The sequence below is a fragment of the Pipistrellus kuhlii genome, unplaced genomic scaffold (assembly GCF_014108245.1).
Source record: "Pipistrellus kuhlii isolate mPipKuh1 unplaced genomic scaffold, mPipKuh1.p scaffold_m20_p_3, whole genome shotgun sequence".
In the NCBI taxonomy this organism is placed as follows: Eukaryota; Metazoa; Chordata; class Mammalia; order Chiroptera; family Vespertilionidae; genus Pipistrellus; species Pipistrellus kuhlii.
The window spans coordinates 32411557-32425259 of NW_023425529.1; the positions used below are offsets into that span (position 1 = coordinate 32411557).

General features: G+C 42.8%; 1 protein-coding gene across 4 annotated transcripts in view; it reads right to left on the reverse strand.

Moving 5' to 3' along the window:
• AMN1 (antagonist of mitotic exit network 1 homolog) overlaps nt 1-13313 on the reverse strand; it is a 51472-nt gene extending 38159 nt beyond the window's left edge. Inside the window, exons 1-2 of one of the 4 annotated variants that reach the window (XM_045587891.1) lie at nt 13275-13313; nt 5274-5406 (exon numbers count right to left, since the gene is read on the reverse strand). In XM_045587891.1, coding sequence (XP_045443847.1) covers nt 5274-5406; nt 13275-13297 — 156 coding nt within the window. In that variant the 5' untranslated portion in view covers nt 13298-13313. Of the gene's footprint in view, nt 1-5273; nt 5407-8239; nt 8401-13274 lie in introns of those variants that run through there. The other 3 variants (XM_036456705.2, XM_036456703.2, XM_036456704.2) reach the window with 3 other exon arrangements.
• Between the last annotated feature and the right edge of the window lie 390 nt (nt 13314-13703).

Below are 13703 nucleotides of genomic sequence, written 5' to 3' on the forward strand. Positions count from 1 at the left end.
CAGCAACTCGAGGAAAAGCATCGGTATCTTTTCATGAAGTTGTTTAGCCAGCTTTGAGACTTCATGCATGGCCTCTTATCCTAGATGGGAGAAGTCGTTCATAGGGTCTTTTCATTCACCTTGTTTATCCTTTCTCTAGCATGTCCTTCTCCTAGCATGTGGATAGCTGCCATAAGTCACAGAACCCTGGCTCCTATGTTTGGATAGTAAGCAGAAATTCTCTAGCAAACCCAATGGGGCTTTCTTTGGGATAAGAAAACATTTTAGTAATGGTATGGAGCTCAGCTTTAGTCCATGGGATATAAGAAATAAGGTCCAGCCGAAACCGGTTTGGCTCAGTGGTAGAGCGTCGGCCTGCAGACTGAAAGTCCCAGGTTCGATTCTGGTCTGGGGCATGTACGTTGGTTGCGGGCACATCCCCGGTAGGGGATGTGTAAGAGGCAGCTGGTCGATGTTTCTCATTGACGTTTCTAGCGCTCTATCTCTCAGAAATAAGGGTCTGTCATCCTGGGCCAACCCATCCAATGGCTGAACTTTAAGTGGGGTGGTAGGAGCAGGGGGCGCATCTACTGGAGACTCAGCTTCATCATTATGAAAAGGGAGATCAGTAAGTGAAGGATAAAGAGGAAAAGGAAGGTAAGGCAGGCAGCAGAGGAGAAGACAGTGTAGATAAGACATCAGAAGGACATTTAAGTTTCTCTAAGTTAACTCAGAATTTGCATTGATGATTTAGAGTTTGTGTTTTGAAGAGAAGCAATTTTTGAATCACTTGTATATTTGGAGGTCTCAAAATGCCAATTACATATACTTCCTATAATAGTGATTTTCAATCTTTTTTCTTTTTTTAATATATATTTTATTGATTTTGTACAGAGAGGAAGGGAGAGAGAGTCAGAAACATCGATGAGAGAGAGTCATCGATCAGCTGCCTCTTGCACACCCCCTACTGGGGATATGCCCACAACCAAGGTACATGCCCTTGACCGGAATCAAACCCGGGTCCCTTCAGTCCCCAAGCCGATGATCTATCCATTGAGCCAAACCGGTCGTGGCCGATTTTCAACCTTTTTTCATCTCAGAAGACATATTAACTAATTACTAAAATTCTGCAGCACACCAAAATATATACTTTTTGCCAATCTGACTAAAATAATAGGTGTAATTTTGATTCATTCATACCCAACAGCTATTGTTGTATTGGCTGTTGTCATCTTTTTTTTTTTTTTAATATATTTTATTGATTTTGTACAGAGAGGAAGAGAGAGAGATAGTTAGAAACATCGATTAGAGAGAGTCATCGATCAGCTGCCTACTGCACACCCCCTACTGGGGATATGACCGCAACCAAGGTACATGCCCTTGACCGGAATCGAACCCGGGACCCTTCAGTCCCCAGGCTGACGCTCTATCCATTGAGCCAAACCGGTTTCGGCCGCTGTCATCTTTTTATTTGATAATCCAAGGAAAAAGTGTAAGGGCTCCTGACTAGTCAGGTATTGCATGTTTTAAAAATTCTTGTGGCGCACTGGTTGAAAACTGCTGTCCTATAAGGGTGCTTAGTTTTGGAGCCTTTCCCAATTTACCATGCAGATAGACTAAATTAGGGATTTAAAAGTGCCCCAACTTTTATCCCAGGTAATTATGGTCCAGCAAGACAGAACTTTGCAAGATGCGGAGGGCCTGTAATTTCATACACAGCTTCAGCACAAGTTCCAGAAGGTAGATATTCAGCAGTTGAACTTCCCATTTTTTCAAAAATAAACCCTCACTAGATAGGCACTTTATGTCCCATAGAGAGAGGGAGAAAAAAACCATAAGAGAGGAGGCCCAAACAGAGCCTGAACCTCCACCAAGGAGCGAGATTCTGATCCAGGAGGACTTGCCACAATGATCCGGAACCACTGGGACGACGGCAGAGTGCAGTGGCTCTTTTTGGTACCTTACTCAAATCCATGCAGGCACGGAAAGGAGAGGTCAGTCACTCTGAATCCCACTTTTTGACACCATGTAATGTCAATTAATTTTGACCAAGAACCGCAAAGCAAACAGAAACTTTATTTGGAGTCCTTAGAAATTGCAATTCTAGACACAAAGATTTGGGTAGAAACCCAATTGTGTTCCAAGGGGGAAAGAGAGAGAATTTATAAACACTGAAAAAGGGGGACTTCAGAGGGATTACACAAATTGTTTTGAAAGAGCTGTGACTGGTATTGGCAAGCGAGCTATTACTGTGCTATGCATAATTAATTGCTGGTGTCTTTCCTTAAATGAAAAATTTATTTCTTAATAGGGAGTTCAGTTCCAGAAATTATAGCAGAATGTGGCCATTTGTGGTTTAGCCTACTTCAAAAGTTCAACTAGATATGGAGGAGTTGTGTTAGTTCAGCTTCCCGGAAGCCTCTGGCTCCATTTTAGATTGCTCTCGACAATGTCAACCCCATTTTGCTGTTTTTTTCTTTCACAGTGCCATGTTAACAAAGACCTTCTCCCTCCAGGGACTATAAAAAGATTCAGAAACTATTTCAAAAAGAGCTATCCAAAGATGTGTGCAACTTTACAACAAAAGTTAGAGCTAGTTTCATGAGCAGGAAGGACTCTTACAAGAATGGGGAATAGTGGAGAGCAGCAAGAAAAATCTTACTTTTGCTTTTCTCTCTCATTCATCCCCTTGGCTTAGCCCATTTTTATTCAGGTGAAATTAAGTTTAACTGAATAAATATAGACTGCCATAAAAATGTAAGTCAGTGAAATATAGATGAAAGGGATAGAACAAAATGGGGATGGTGGAGAAGAGAGGAATCTCACCAGTTTTCTGCAGAGTCATAATGTTTCATCTGAGAGCCACATATAATTTATATATCCCGTAGAACCATCAACGATAAGAACTTGATGTCATTCTACCTCCATAGAGTCAAGTAGAATACAATATGAAAATGTCTTTGTTCAAATGCAAGCGAACACAAAGAAAATAAAGCAATGAAAGTACATCAGGCCAAAACCAGTTTGGCTCAGTGTTCAATTCTGGTCAAGGGCATTACCTTGGTTGTGGGCACATCCCTCGTAGGGGGTGTGCAGGAGGCAGCTTATCGATGTTTCTCTCTCATCGATGTTTCTAACTCTCTATCCCTCTCTTCCTCTCTGTAAAAAAAATCAATTATATATATATATATATATATATATCTTAAAGTACATCAGGTTGATGCAGAAGGAATACTAAGACACACTGAAGCACAGTTACAATGTGAAGTTCCAGTCGTATGCTGGAGTGCAAACATCAGAGTTTGCTTCCTTTTGATCACAGGCTGGGGGTAGAATGTGTGGTAAAGACATCAATTTGTACAGTAGTGCCCCATTGTCTGCGGTTTCAATTGCCATAGTTGCAGGTACCCGTGGTCTTCCATGGTCCAAAAATATTAAATAGAAAATTCCAGAAATAAAGAATTCATAAGTTTTAAGTTGTGCGCTGTCCTAATAGCATGATGAAACCCTGCTGTCCCACTCCATCCTGCCTGGGATGTGACTCATCCCTTTGCCGAGCGGATCCACACTGTACAACTACCTGCCCGTTAGTTACTTGGTAGCCACCTCAGTTATGAAAATGACTGCCATGGTGTTGCAGTGCTTGTGTTCAAGTAACCCATTTTACCTAATAATGCCCCCAAACCCAAGAACAGTGTAGCTGGCCAATCAGATATGCCAAAGAGAAGCCATAAAGTGCTCCCTTTATGTGAAAAAGTATATACATATATGGCAAAACATGGTGTATATATATATATAAGGTTCAGTACTAGCCACAGTTTCAGGCATCCATTGGGAATTTTGGAATGTATCCCCCACAGATAGGGGGGAACTACTGTAGTTCTAGTCTCTGTACACAGCGATGATGGTTACAACCCCAGAAACTCTCACTTACCGCTCCCTACCCCCACCACACACACACACACACACACACACACACACACACACACAAACACATAAGGGACTTCAGAAAACTGTCCTGAGGAAGGAAGGTAGGGGAGGGGAACTTTTTTTTTTTCAGTATCTTTCCTGTTTTGATTCTTATCTGCCTTCTTTCCTCTTTCTCTTTTTAAAAAAATTATTAATTCCTCTTTCTCTTTTCTTCCCTAATTAAAGTAATAATAAAGTTCTCTTTTTTGTTTAAATATATTTTTATTGATTTCAGAGAGGAAGAGTGAGGGATAAAGTGATAGAAACATCAGTGATGAGAGAGAATCATTGATTGGCTGCCTTCTGCATGCCCCACACCGGGGATCAAGCTCACAACCTGGTTCATAGGCTGATGCTCAACCACCGAGCCATGCCGGCTGGGCAAAGTAAAGTTCTCTTAAAAAGAACCCCTTCCCCCACCCAAACAGACACACACACACACACACACACACACACACACACACCCCTGAGGCTCAACACCAGAAAGGGTGGCAATGCTAGAATTTTAATTCAGGTTGTAGACCCTTACTATATTTACTACCTTAAAGAATAGCCAATTTTAGCTTAGTTGTAGGGACAGGAGTGAGTATAAATTAGTAGTAGTGAGGTATCCAGAAGAGAAATGAGAAGTTTAGAAGAGTGATTTTTAACTGCTGGTTGTTATCCATGAATGGACAAATTTAATTTAGTAGGCTGTGGTCAACATTTTTAAAGGAAATAAGAGATAACAGAATAAGATAGAGAATATTCAAGTATAATGCACACAGTATTGATAGGTCCTGTGACTTTAGGCCAAGTGACATTCACTGAAATCAATTTTATAGGCTAATTGATATAAATAAGAGTGAAGTTCCTATGGAATCTCATCAACATTATAACAAAATGATGTTATTGGAGGGTCTGCTGTACTCTCACAGTAAGTGTGGTTTGTGTACTAGAGTCACGATGAAACGTATTTCTTAGTGTGGATCTTTTTTTTTTTCTTTTCTTTTCTTTTTTTGACCACTTATTTATCCTGCATTTAATGTTTTACTCTTTCCAGCTTTATTATGGTATAATTGATCAAAAAGTTTAAAACTTTTAAAAAACATGGAGATCAAGGTACTGGTACTATAAAGGGAAGTAATTTAAAAATGGTAGGAGAGATTTTTTAGAACTATTACACATGAACATTCTGGTTTTCTGGAGGAAAAAAAAGAACCTGATGCTTTATTATATCTTAAAAGTATTATTAATCCTACTATATACCATTGCTCCAGAAATCTGAAACCATATCCAAACAGTAAAATATAATATGCTTGCTTTATAGTTGTATATACTCTTACCTCACTTATATTTGAATCTGTTATCTGTCCCTGCAGGCTCATCATTCTAATCAATCTATCTTTTATGTTGGGAGGCAAAGGCTTAATGTCTGTGATATATCTGGAAATATTCTTCGTGAAGCACCAAAGGCATCTGAAATACAAATGTGATATAGTAAATTATACTGTACCAGTACTGGGTCTTAACATTTATTTAATGCTGTCTATTAGCACTTTAGTCCTTTCATAAAGGACATTTTATTTTTCAATTACAGTTTATATTTAACATTATATTATACTGATTTCAAGTGTAGAGCAAAGTGGTTAGATAATTATATACTTTACAAAGTGTTCCCTCCAATATTTCCAGTATTCCCCTGGCACCATACATAGCTATTACAACACTGCTGAAGAGAATGTATATCTTATACTAATATTTACAGCTTAAGCTTCATAAGATTCCAAAGCTTAGTCTGTGCTCAGTGATGGACAAGTTTTTCTTCATCTTAAAAAAGTGACTTTTAACTGCTGTGATTTTTAACACTGCCTCCTAAAAGACGACATCCTCATGTTTATCCTGTCCTGAGCAATGATGACACAGTTCAATTCAGTAAGGCACTAATGCAGTACGGAAAGCCTTATTTCCACCTGGTCCAAAAAGCTTTCTGTGACTCCCTCCCAAAGGAAGGCAGTGTGCTGCACACATTACAGCCAAAGGAGTTTACTGGAAAGGACATCATCAAAGGACTGCCTCATTAGAGGAGACCTTATTCTCTGCAAAATCTTGACACTTACAGCAAGAATTTATAACTCTTTAGTCAGGGTTACATGAAATAACTATATAGCCTTACACATCCTAACCACCCAACAATAAGGTGCTTGTGCTGTAACTGGTAAAAAAAAAAAAAAAAAAAAGAGAGAGAGAGTTTTATGTTAATAAATCAAGAATTGTTACCCAAAACTTAAAAGGTCTTAAAGATCAGGTAACAATCTTTCATCAAATAGGCAACACTTTTTTCACTGATTTTTTTTTTTTTTTTTTAACGGATTACATTTTGGTACTGGGGAATCTCTACTCTAGGGGATTTTTCAATCCTTCGCTATTGTTCTCCTCTTAATCACCATATTAACCTTCCTAGCGCACTGCATCCTCTCAAGAGTTGTAAATGCCTTTCAACAACCACTCACATCCAATGTTATCTACCAGGATTAGACAACTTGAAGAATTCAATGATCTCACCAGCCATGTCTAAATGACTTGGCAACTGTAAGAAACACAATAACTGTATGACCATCCATCCCAATGCCTACATCAACAGTGGTAGCAAGGGTAACACTATTCTGGTTGACACTCTTAGCTTGCTGAATGACCAAAAGGAGGGATTTTTAAAAAATAAAATAAAATAGATACCAGGCTTGAAAATCCCTCAAGCAGAGCAAACCAGTTAGACCACACAAGCAAAACTTACTCTAGTTCACTTCATGAACAAAGTGAAATCCAATATATTATCTATCTATAATCATAAAAGGGTAATATGCTCATTAGACTGGACATCATTCCGGATGTCCTTCCTGACGAAGCCAGGGCCAGCGGGAAGCCTGGGTCCCGGAGGGTGGTCCCAGGAACTGGGAAGAAAGGCCTACTCTTGCACGAATTTCATGCATTGGGCCTCTAGTTTGTTATAAATGCCTTTGATAATCAACTTAAATGGTCTTCCTAAAATCGTGTAAGATAATCACTTTTAACCAATCACTCTCACTTCATAAGCCGTCCTAAAGGACAGGAGAGGTGCATTTAATAGAAACAGAACAGCTATTCACACAGAAAAGACATTTTTCTTACAGACCCTGGGAAACCAGACCCGTTACAAGAAGAACAGGGCCTAAAGATAAGGCAGCCTTGAAGCCCAGATGAGCTCCTCACTGAAAAGATACATTTTAAGCGCAGATGGAGGACAGAATGTGTCTAAAGGCAGACAGCGTTCCGGGGTTAATCTTTGCAGCGACAGTGATAGGAAGCAGACCCTGGGGACTCGCTAGTTTTAATTCCCCCCCCCCCCACCTTCATCCCCACCTTCATCTTCACCTTCTATCCGTATATAAGCGCTGGCTTAAAGTGAAAGGTCAGAGAGGTCATTAGGGGTATTGCACCTACCCCTCTCTCAGACCGCTGGCCATCTGAGTAATAAAAAGCATCACAAAGATTCAACCTCGTCTCTACCCATTGGACTCTGGTGGCGCCGGGCACCAGGACTCCTCCGTGTCCGGTTTCCCAACCACCAGCCTCTGCAATAAAATACTCCTCTCCAGTGAAGCTCTCTGAACTGTCTTCGGACACCACGCATCCTTCTAAGGCCTTTCCCCGCGTTACATGTATTGCTCACTGCAACCCCATGGGCCAGGCGCTGCTACAGAATTCTGTAGATCCAGAACTCGGCGCAGCACTTAGGCCTAACCAGGGGTCATGGACAACAGGGGGTGGGGGCATAGGTGGGGAGGGGTTTGGGATGGGAATGGGGGGGATGAGATCAATTATGTGATACCATAACCAATAAAATTTTTTTTTTTTTTTAAGAGAGAACTCGGAGCAGAGAGAGCCTGCCACGCCCCCGGCCACACAGCTGGGGACCGCAGCGCGGGCCCTCCGGCCCCGAGGATCCCCCCGCGTCCCCGGCAAGGGACCGGGCGGCCTCGGGAGGGCGGGGGGCGGAGGGCAGCCCCGGCCGGTGTGTGGTTCTTCCAGAGCCCCCGGCCCCGGCACACACAGGGTTCTCGGTCAAGGCCGACGGAGAATTCGGACACCCGCCTGGGGACGTCCGGGCAGCGGCCCGCTGGGCACAACTGCCACCGACGAGGAGACAAGTCAGGAACCCGGCGGAGACACACCAGCGGGGGCCCCCTCTACGTGGGTCCGGTGGTGGGAAGGGGCCGGGCGGGGGCAGGGGCCGGGCCGGGGCGCGGAAGAGGCGGGGACCGAGTGGACTCACAGATCCAGGAGCTGACTGACCGGCTCCTGGTGGAGCATCGCGGCGGTCCCTCGAGAGCCTCTTCCGCGGTCCCAGGCCCGCCCGAGCCCAGCCAGGGACCGTCCATCAACTCCGGCTCCCCGCACAAACGTAGGGCCTCGTGACGTCACATGGCGTCTTCCGAAGCCGGGGACGGACTAGGCGAGGAGAACACTTGGGGCGGAGACTTGGAGAGTTTTGCGGCTGGGGCTGGGGCGATAAAATAGAGACTAGCCCTAAGATCGCGTGAAGCACCATGGGAGATGTAGTTCTTCCACCTCGCGGGCTCCAGCTCCTGGCGGTTTTACCCCCGGGGATGCAGTACCACGCGCAGCTCAACGCGCGTCGCTGAGCGGTTGCTGCGCTTACCACTGCGATGCATTTGATGCCTCGACACACATTGAGCGGTGCAGAGTCTGGAGAGCTCTCTGGAGATGGGCTCCATTACCGTTAAACTGAGCATTTCAGAGGATCGGGGATGACTGCGGCTTAGTGAGCACTTTCTGGGCCTCCAATAATTAACCATGTTTATGAATCCTGTGAAGTTGGCATTGAGACTTATTTTACAGATAAGAGCATTACATGCTAACAACCACCAAAAAAGCTCCGTAAGCATTACATCACGGAGGTAGAGGTTTTATGTTAATATAAAGGATCCTAAATACCCACCTGTTATGGGGCGACCCCCAAGAGACGACCACCAAAGACAGAGATCAAAATTTACGAGCCTTTCTTAAGCTGGCCAGCAACTACAGTTTCAGCACTTCACCGCGGTAAAGACCGAACTGCAATGCAGACCACAGGTGTAGGAGTTAGGACAGTTACAATGACAACTCAAAGGTCACAAAAGCTATTTTAGCCATTTCCAAGGAACTTGGGGCACAGGTGCAACGCCTGGGCACGCTTGGCCGGAGCATGACTCGCCACCTCCCTCCAAATTCCAACCGACCTATTGTTGGGTGACCTACTCCAGTGTTTTTCAACCTTTTTTGGGCAAAGGCACACTTGTTTCATGAAAAAAATCACGAGGCACACCACCATTAGAAAATGTTAAAAAATTTAACTCTGTGCCTATATTGACTATATATAAAGTAATTCTCTTGAATAGGAATCAAATAAACACAAAGAAAGTATTTTATAATTACTTTATTATGAAATATTAAGTAAACAAAATAGTGAAAAATTATAAAATTCTTGTCTTGTCTGCACCTACGGCACACCAGGCAACATCTCGCGGCACACTAGTGTGCCGTGGAACAGCGGTTGAAAAACGCTGACCTACTCTACCTCCCTCTGTCCCAAGGCATCCTGCCTCCAGGCAACGGAGGAGCTGTGCAGTGTTTGCAGCCCAGAACACACCCAGCACAATCCTGAGGCTTTGACAGCAAATAAATGACAAATAATTATTAAAGGATCTTAGGATATTCTGGTCAGGAGTAAAACTAGGCACTACCCATAGTGTTGCGAAGAAGAGAAGCTAAGATGTTGGGAGCCGCCCTGAAAACAGGGGACTTTTTCCTCGGAGCTGCCCTGGAAGCAGGGGTCTCTTGGTGGACACAGCTCTGGTAGGACAAAAGTCATAGCTCTCGTGAGAACGTGCTGTCAGCTTGTTTTGCAGTTTGCTAATGTAAAAATACTGCTGACCTTTGTAAAGAATAACATACACTGTTTAACCTGCTGCTTGCGTGTAGATTAGGAAACAATTCTCTGCCTACGTACAGAAACAAAGATGTGGAGATGGGTAAATACTTAGCCTAAAGGTCAGCAGATATCTGCTGACCTGTATCTTGTACCTTCCCGCTTTTGCTGTATAAAAACGAGCTAAGAAATAAACTTGGGATGGCAGTCAACCCAGGCTCCGTCCTCCTGTTCCCAGCTTGTTCTTGTCTGTCTTTTCTTATCCTCACCCCCTCATTCAGGTGTGGTACATCACCGGCGGGTTCCACACTAAGAGGTGTCTTTTTTATTATTAATACTATTTAAATTAAAGTATGGTTGGCATACGATAGTGATTGAACGTTTATGTACCTTATGATGTGATCACCACACTAAGTCTGGTAACCACCAGTCACTGTGCCAAGTTATTTCAATCTTAAGCTGAGAGTTTTTTGGGTTTTTTTTTTAAATCAATCTTTATTGTTCATATTATTACAAAGGTTCCTCATTTCTTCCTCCCTCCACCAGGTTCCTACCCCACCCTCTGCCCTTTCCCCACCCCCCAAGCTGAGAGTTTTTAAAAAGTCACATTCCTGAGGAAAATCAGTGCTGCATTCTCAGCATTTGGACTAGTTCAAGGTGGTCATCAGCCAGATGTCAGGTGACCCAGTTTTTCAGAGGGTTTGAACGTAGACAAGCTCAGGGGAGGCCTGCGGGCCTGCCAAACCCAGAGCCTGAAGGTAGCCAACTGCACAGGGTGTTCTGAACTTAAAAATTCCTAAGGAAAAGAGGGTCATGTGGGTAGTCACAGCATAGGCCTGTAGCTTCCTTGACAAAGGTCAGTCTTTACCTTTGGAACTGTCTATTGCCTTTGTGCATCCAAGATAACATACCTTTGAAATGTCAGAGTAGTTTGTTTTTCCAGACCCCTTTGTAGGCACCACCCCGGGCACCAGAGCATGAGACCACAGAACCCCTCCTGGTTATCTTATTCCCTGCATACCATTGAAACAGGAATTTTAGGGGAATATAGGCAGGCTTAGGGAATTTTTAGAATTGGGGTCCATGGAAAAAATATAGGGCTACAGATTGGGAGAAGGTACATTTCCATAAAACAAGGAAGCCAGGCACAGTTACATTTCCATAAGACAAGGGAACTGGAAGTACCAAATGAGGTCTGTATTTACAAAATAGAGAAGGAGGAAGAAAGCCCAGAAGGAATGGAAGGACTTTGAGGGAGGAGGGATTCAGGAGTCTCTATAGTAACCAATTGGAAAGGGAATATTGACCAATCAGAGGATATGTTGGGACATAGGAACTATAGCCTTTATAAACCAAGGAAACAGGAAGTCGGTGGGAACCTTTCCCCTCCCCACGTGGGGGTCCATTCTATGGGGCTCTTTCCCTCTCCTCCCATGGGAATCAGTACTTGTTCTTCAATAAATCTCCACCTTTTCTATTACTACCCTCTGTCCGTGGATTCATTCTTTGACTCCTACAGGCAAAGAATCCGGGTTCCAGTCCAAAAATTCCGTTTTACCATCTCTATGAGCTGTGAATGTTCATTATTAACCATCCTGTACCCAACCAATGTAAAAGAAGTATGTGTACATTTTGCTTCTCATCCAATCTCAGAGACTTCCCCCACTTTGCTTTCTCCTGCCTCCCTAATGTACCACAGACGAATTTCCAGTAACCTTCCTTATGGCTTTTCCTTTGAGTCTAAAGTATAAAATAAGCTGCAAAAGTGCTATTCTCTGGAGCGTTTTCTCAATCTGTTCAGATTTTGCTTCCCGGCAATTGTCTTATTTGATTCAAATAAACTTTTTCTTAGATTGGATATTCTGTCATTAACAATATATATATTTATCTCCAGGCACAACTGAAAAGTTCAAAAATTTAAGTTTCCAAGCTAGTTAAAGCAAGAACAGAATTGCCTTGTCAGATCTCAGCCTACTTGATTTTAAAATTTAGCAACTTGACCATGGTGACTCCATTTTGTTTCTTCACTCTTTTCTCATAAAGAAGGAACTTCTTCCCCCTGGTGGAAGGATCTCTTCTTGGATATGCTGCACAGTGCATGGTACTTTTTAGTGCCTTTTCAGTCTTCCTTGTAGGTTAATTTATTGTTTATATTACTATCCTCCCTTTATAAGCTCTTGAAAGTTGGAACCCAGTCTTGCCATCTCTCTTCAGGATGCTGCTCATTTATCAAAACATGTTTATGAAGCACGGAAGGAGGGCAGGGGTTGTGCCGGTGGCTGAGGATTCAGCAGTGAACACTTGCACCAGACAAGTAAAAGGACAATCAGAGTAACAGTTAAATGCCAAGATGGAGTTAGTTCTATGACAGCACCCATGGAGGGGTGGGCCGAGCAGGTCAAAGAGAAAAAGGTGATCGGTTACAGACTTCAGGGATGGCTACATGGAGAATGCTGAGAGGTAAGTGTAGAGCAGGGGTTGGCAAACTTTTTCTATAAAGGGCCAGATAGTAAATATTTTAGTTTGTAGGCCATACTGGCTTAGTCACAACTACTCAACTTTTATCTCAAACGCAACCAAAGACAATATAATAGGAGCAGAAATAGAATATTGTGGAGCAGCTCATTGTAAGAAATATGCATCATGCTCTGTTAACCGTGATTGTTGTGTTCTGATGAGAGAAAGCACAGGGGATCTGGGAGCTCACCCGGAAATACAGCCCATCCTCCCCATTTGGAGCTGCCTACAGACAGTCCTCAGGTTATGTCGGACTCGACATACATTGTTTCGTGGTTATGTCACCATCTCCCATTTACTTATCAAAAAAAAAAAAGTTCCATCATTTCAATATATGTACATATGTGCTTTGTGTTTTTTTTTTTATTATTTATTTACCATAAGTAAAGGTCAAGAATTGTTATCTTCCTTTCAAATTTCTTTTGTTCTTTTTTTAAAATATATTTTTATTGATTTCAGAGAGGGAGAAAGAAAAAGAAACAGCAATGAAGAGAGAATCATTGATGGGCTGCCTCTTGTATGCCCCCTAGTGGGGATTGAGCCTGCAACCCAGGCATGTGCCCTTGGCTGAAATTGAACCCAGGACCCTTCAGGACCCTTTTCTGTTTTACTTCATTACTGCTGTGTATGTGCTCCATGTGAGTGACGTAGGTCCTTATATAGGTGGGTTCCGACTTAAGGCAAAAATCGCTTTACTTTGCAGCGCCATAGGAAGGGATCTCCAATGTAAGCCAAGGACCTACTGTATTACCATGAAAAGATTAACAAACTTGTTGCAGCCGATACCAGTTTGGCTCAGTGGATAGAGCATCGGTCTGTAGACTGAAAGGTCCCAGGTTCGATTTTGGTCAAAGGCATGTACCTTGGTTGCAGGCACATCCCCATTAGGAAGTGTGCAGGAGGCAGCTGGTCAATGTATCTCTCTCATCGATGTTTCTAGCTCTCTATCCCTCTCCCTTCCTCTCTGTGAAAAATCAATAAAATATATTTTTTTAAACAAACTTGTTGCAGAAACTAGAATGGGAGCCCTTTGAAGACCTTTTGTATACCACTAAGCCCTTCGAAGACCCCGGCCCTCTGCTTACCTGTAAGTGCCCATTTGGCTGGACTCCCAGTAGAGGCTCTTTAGGAGGTAGCTGCTTGATGGTGTTTCTCATTTATGTTTCTGTCTCTATCCTTCTCTCTTCTTCCCTCTCTAAAATGCAATAAAAACATATTAATAATAAATAAACAAATAAACAAACAAATAAATAAATAAAAGGCAGGGCCCTGTGCAATTACACAAATGGCC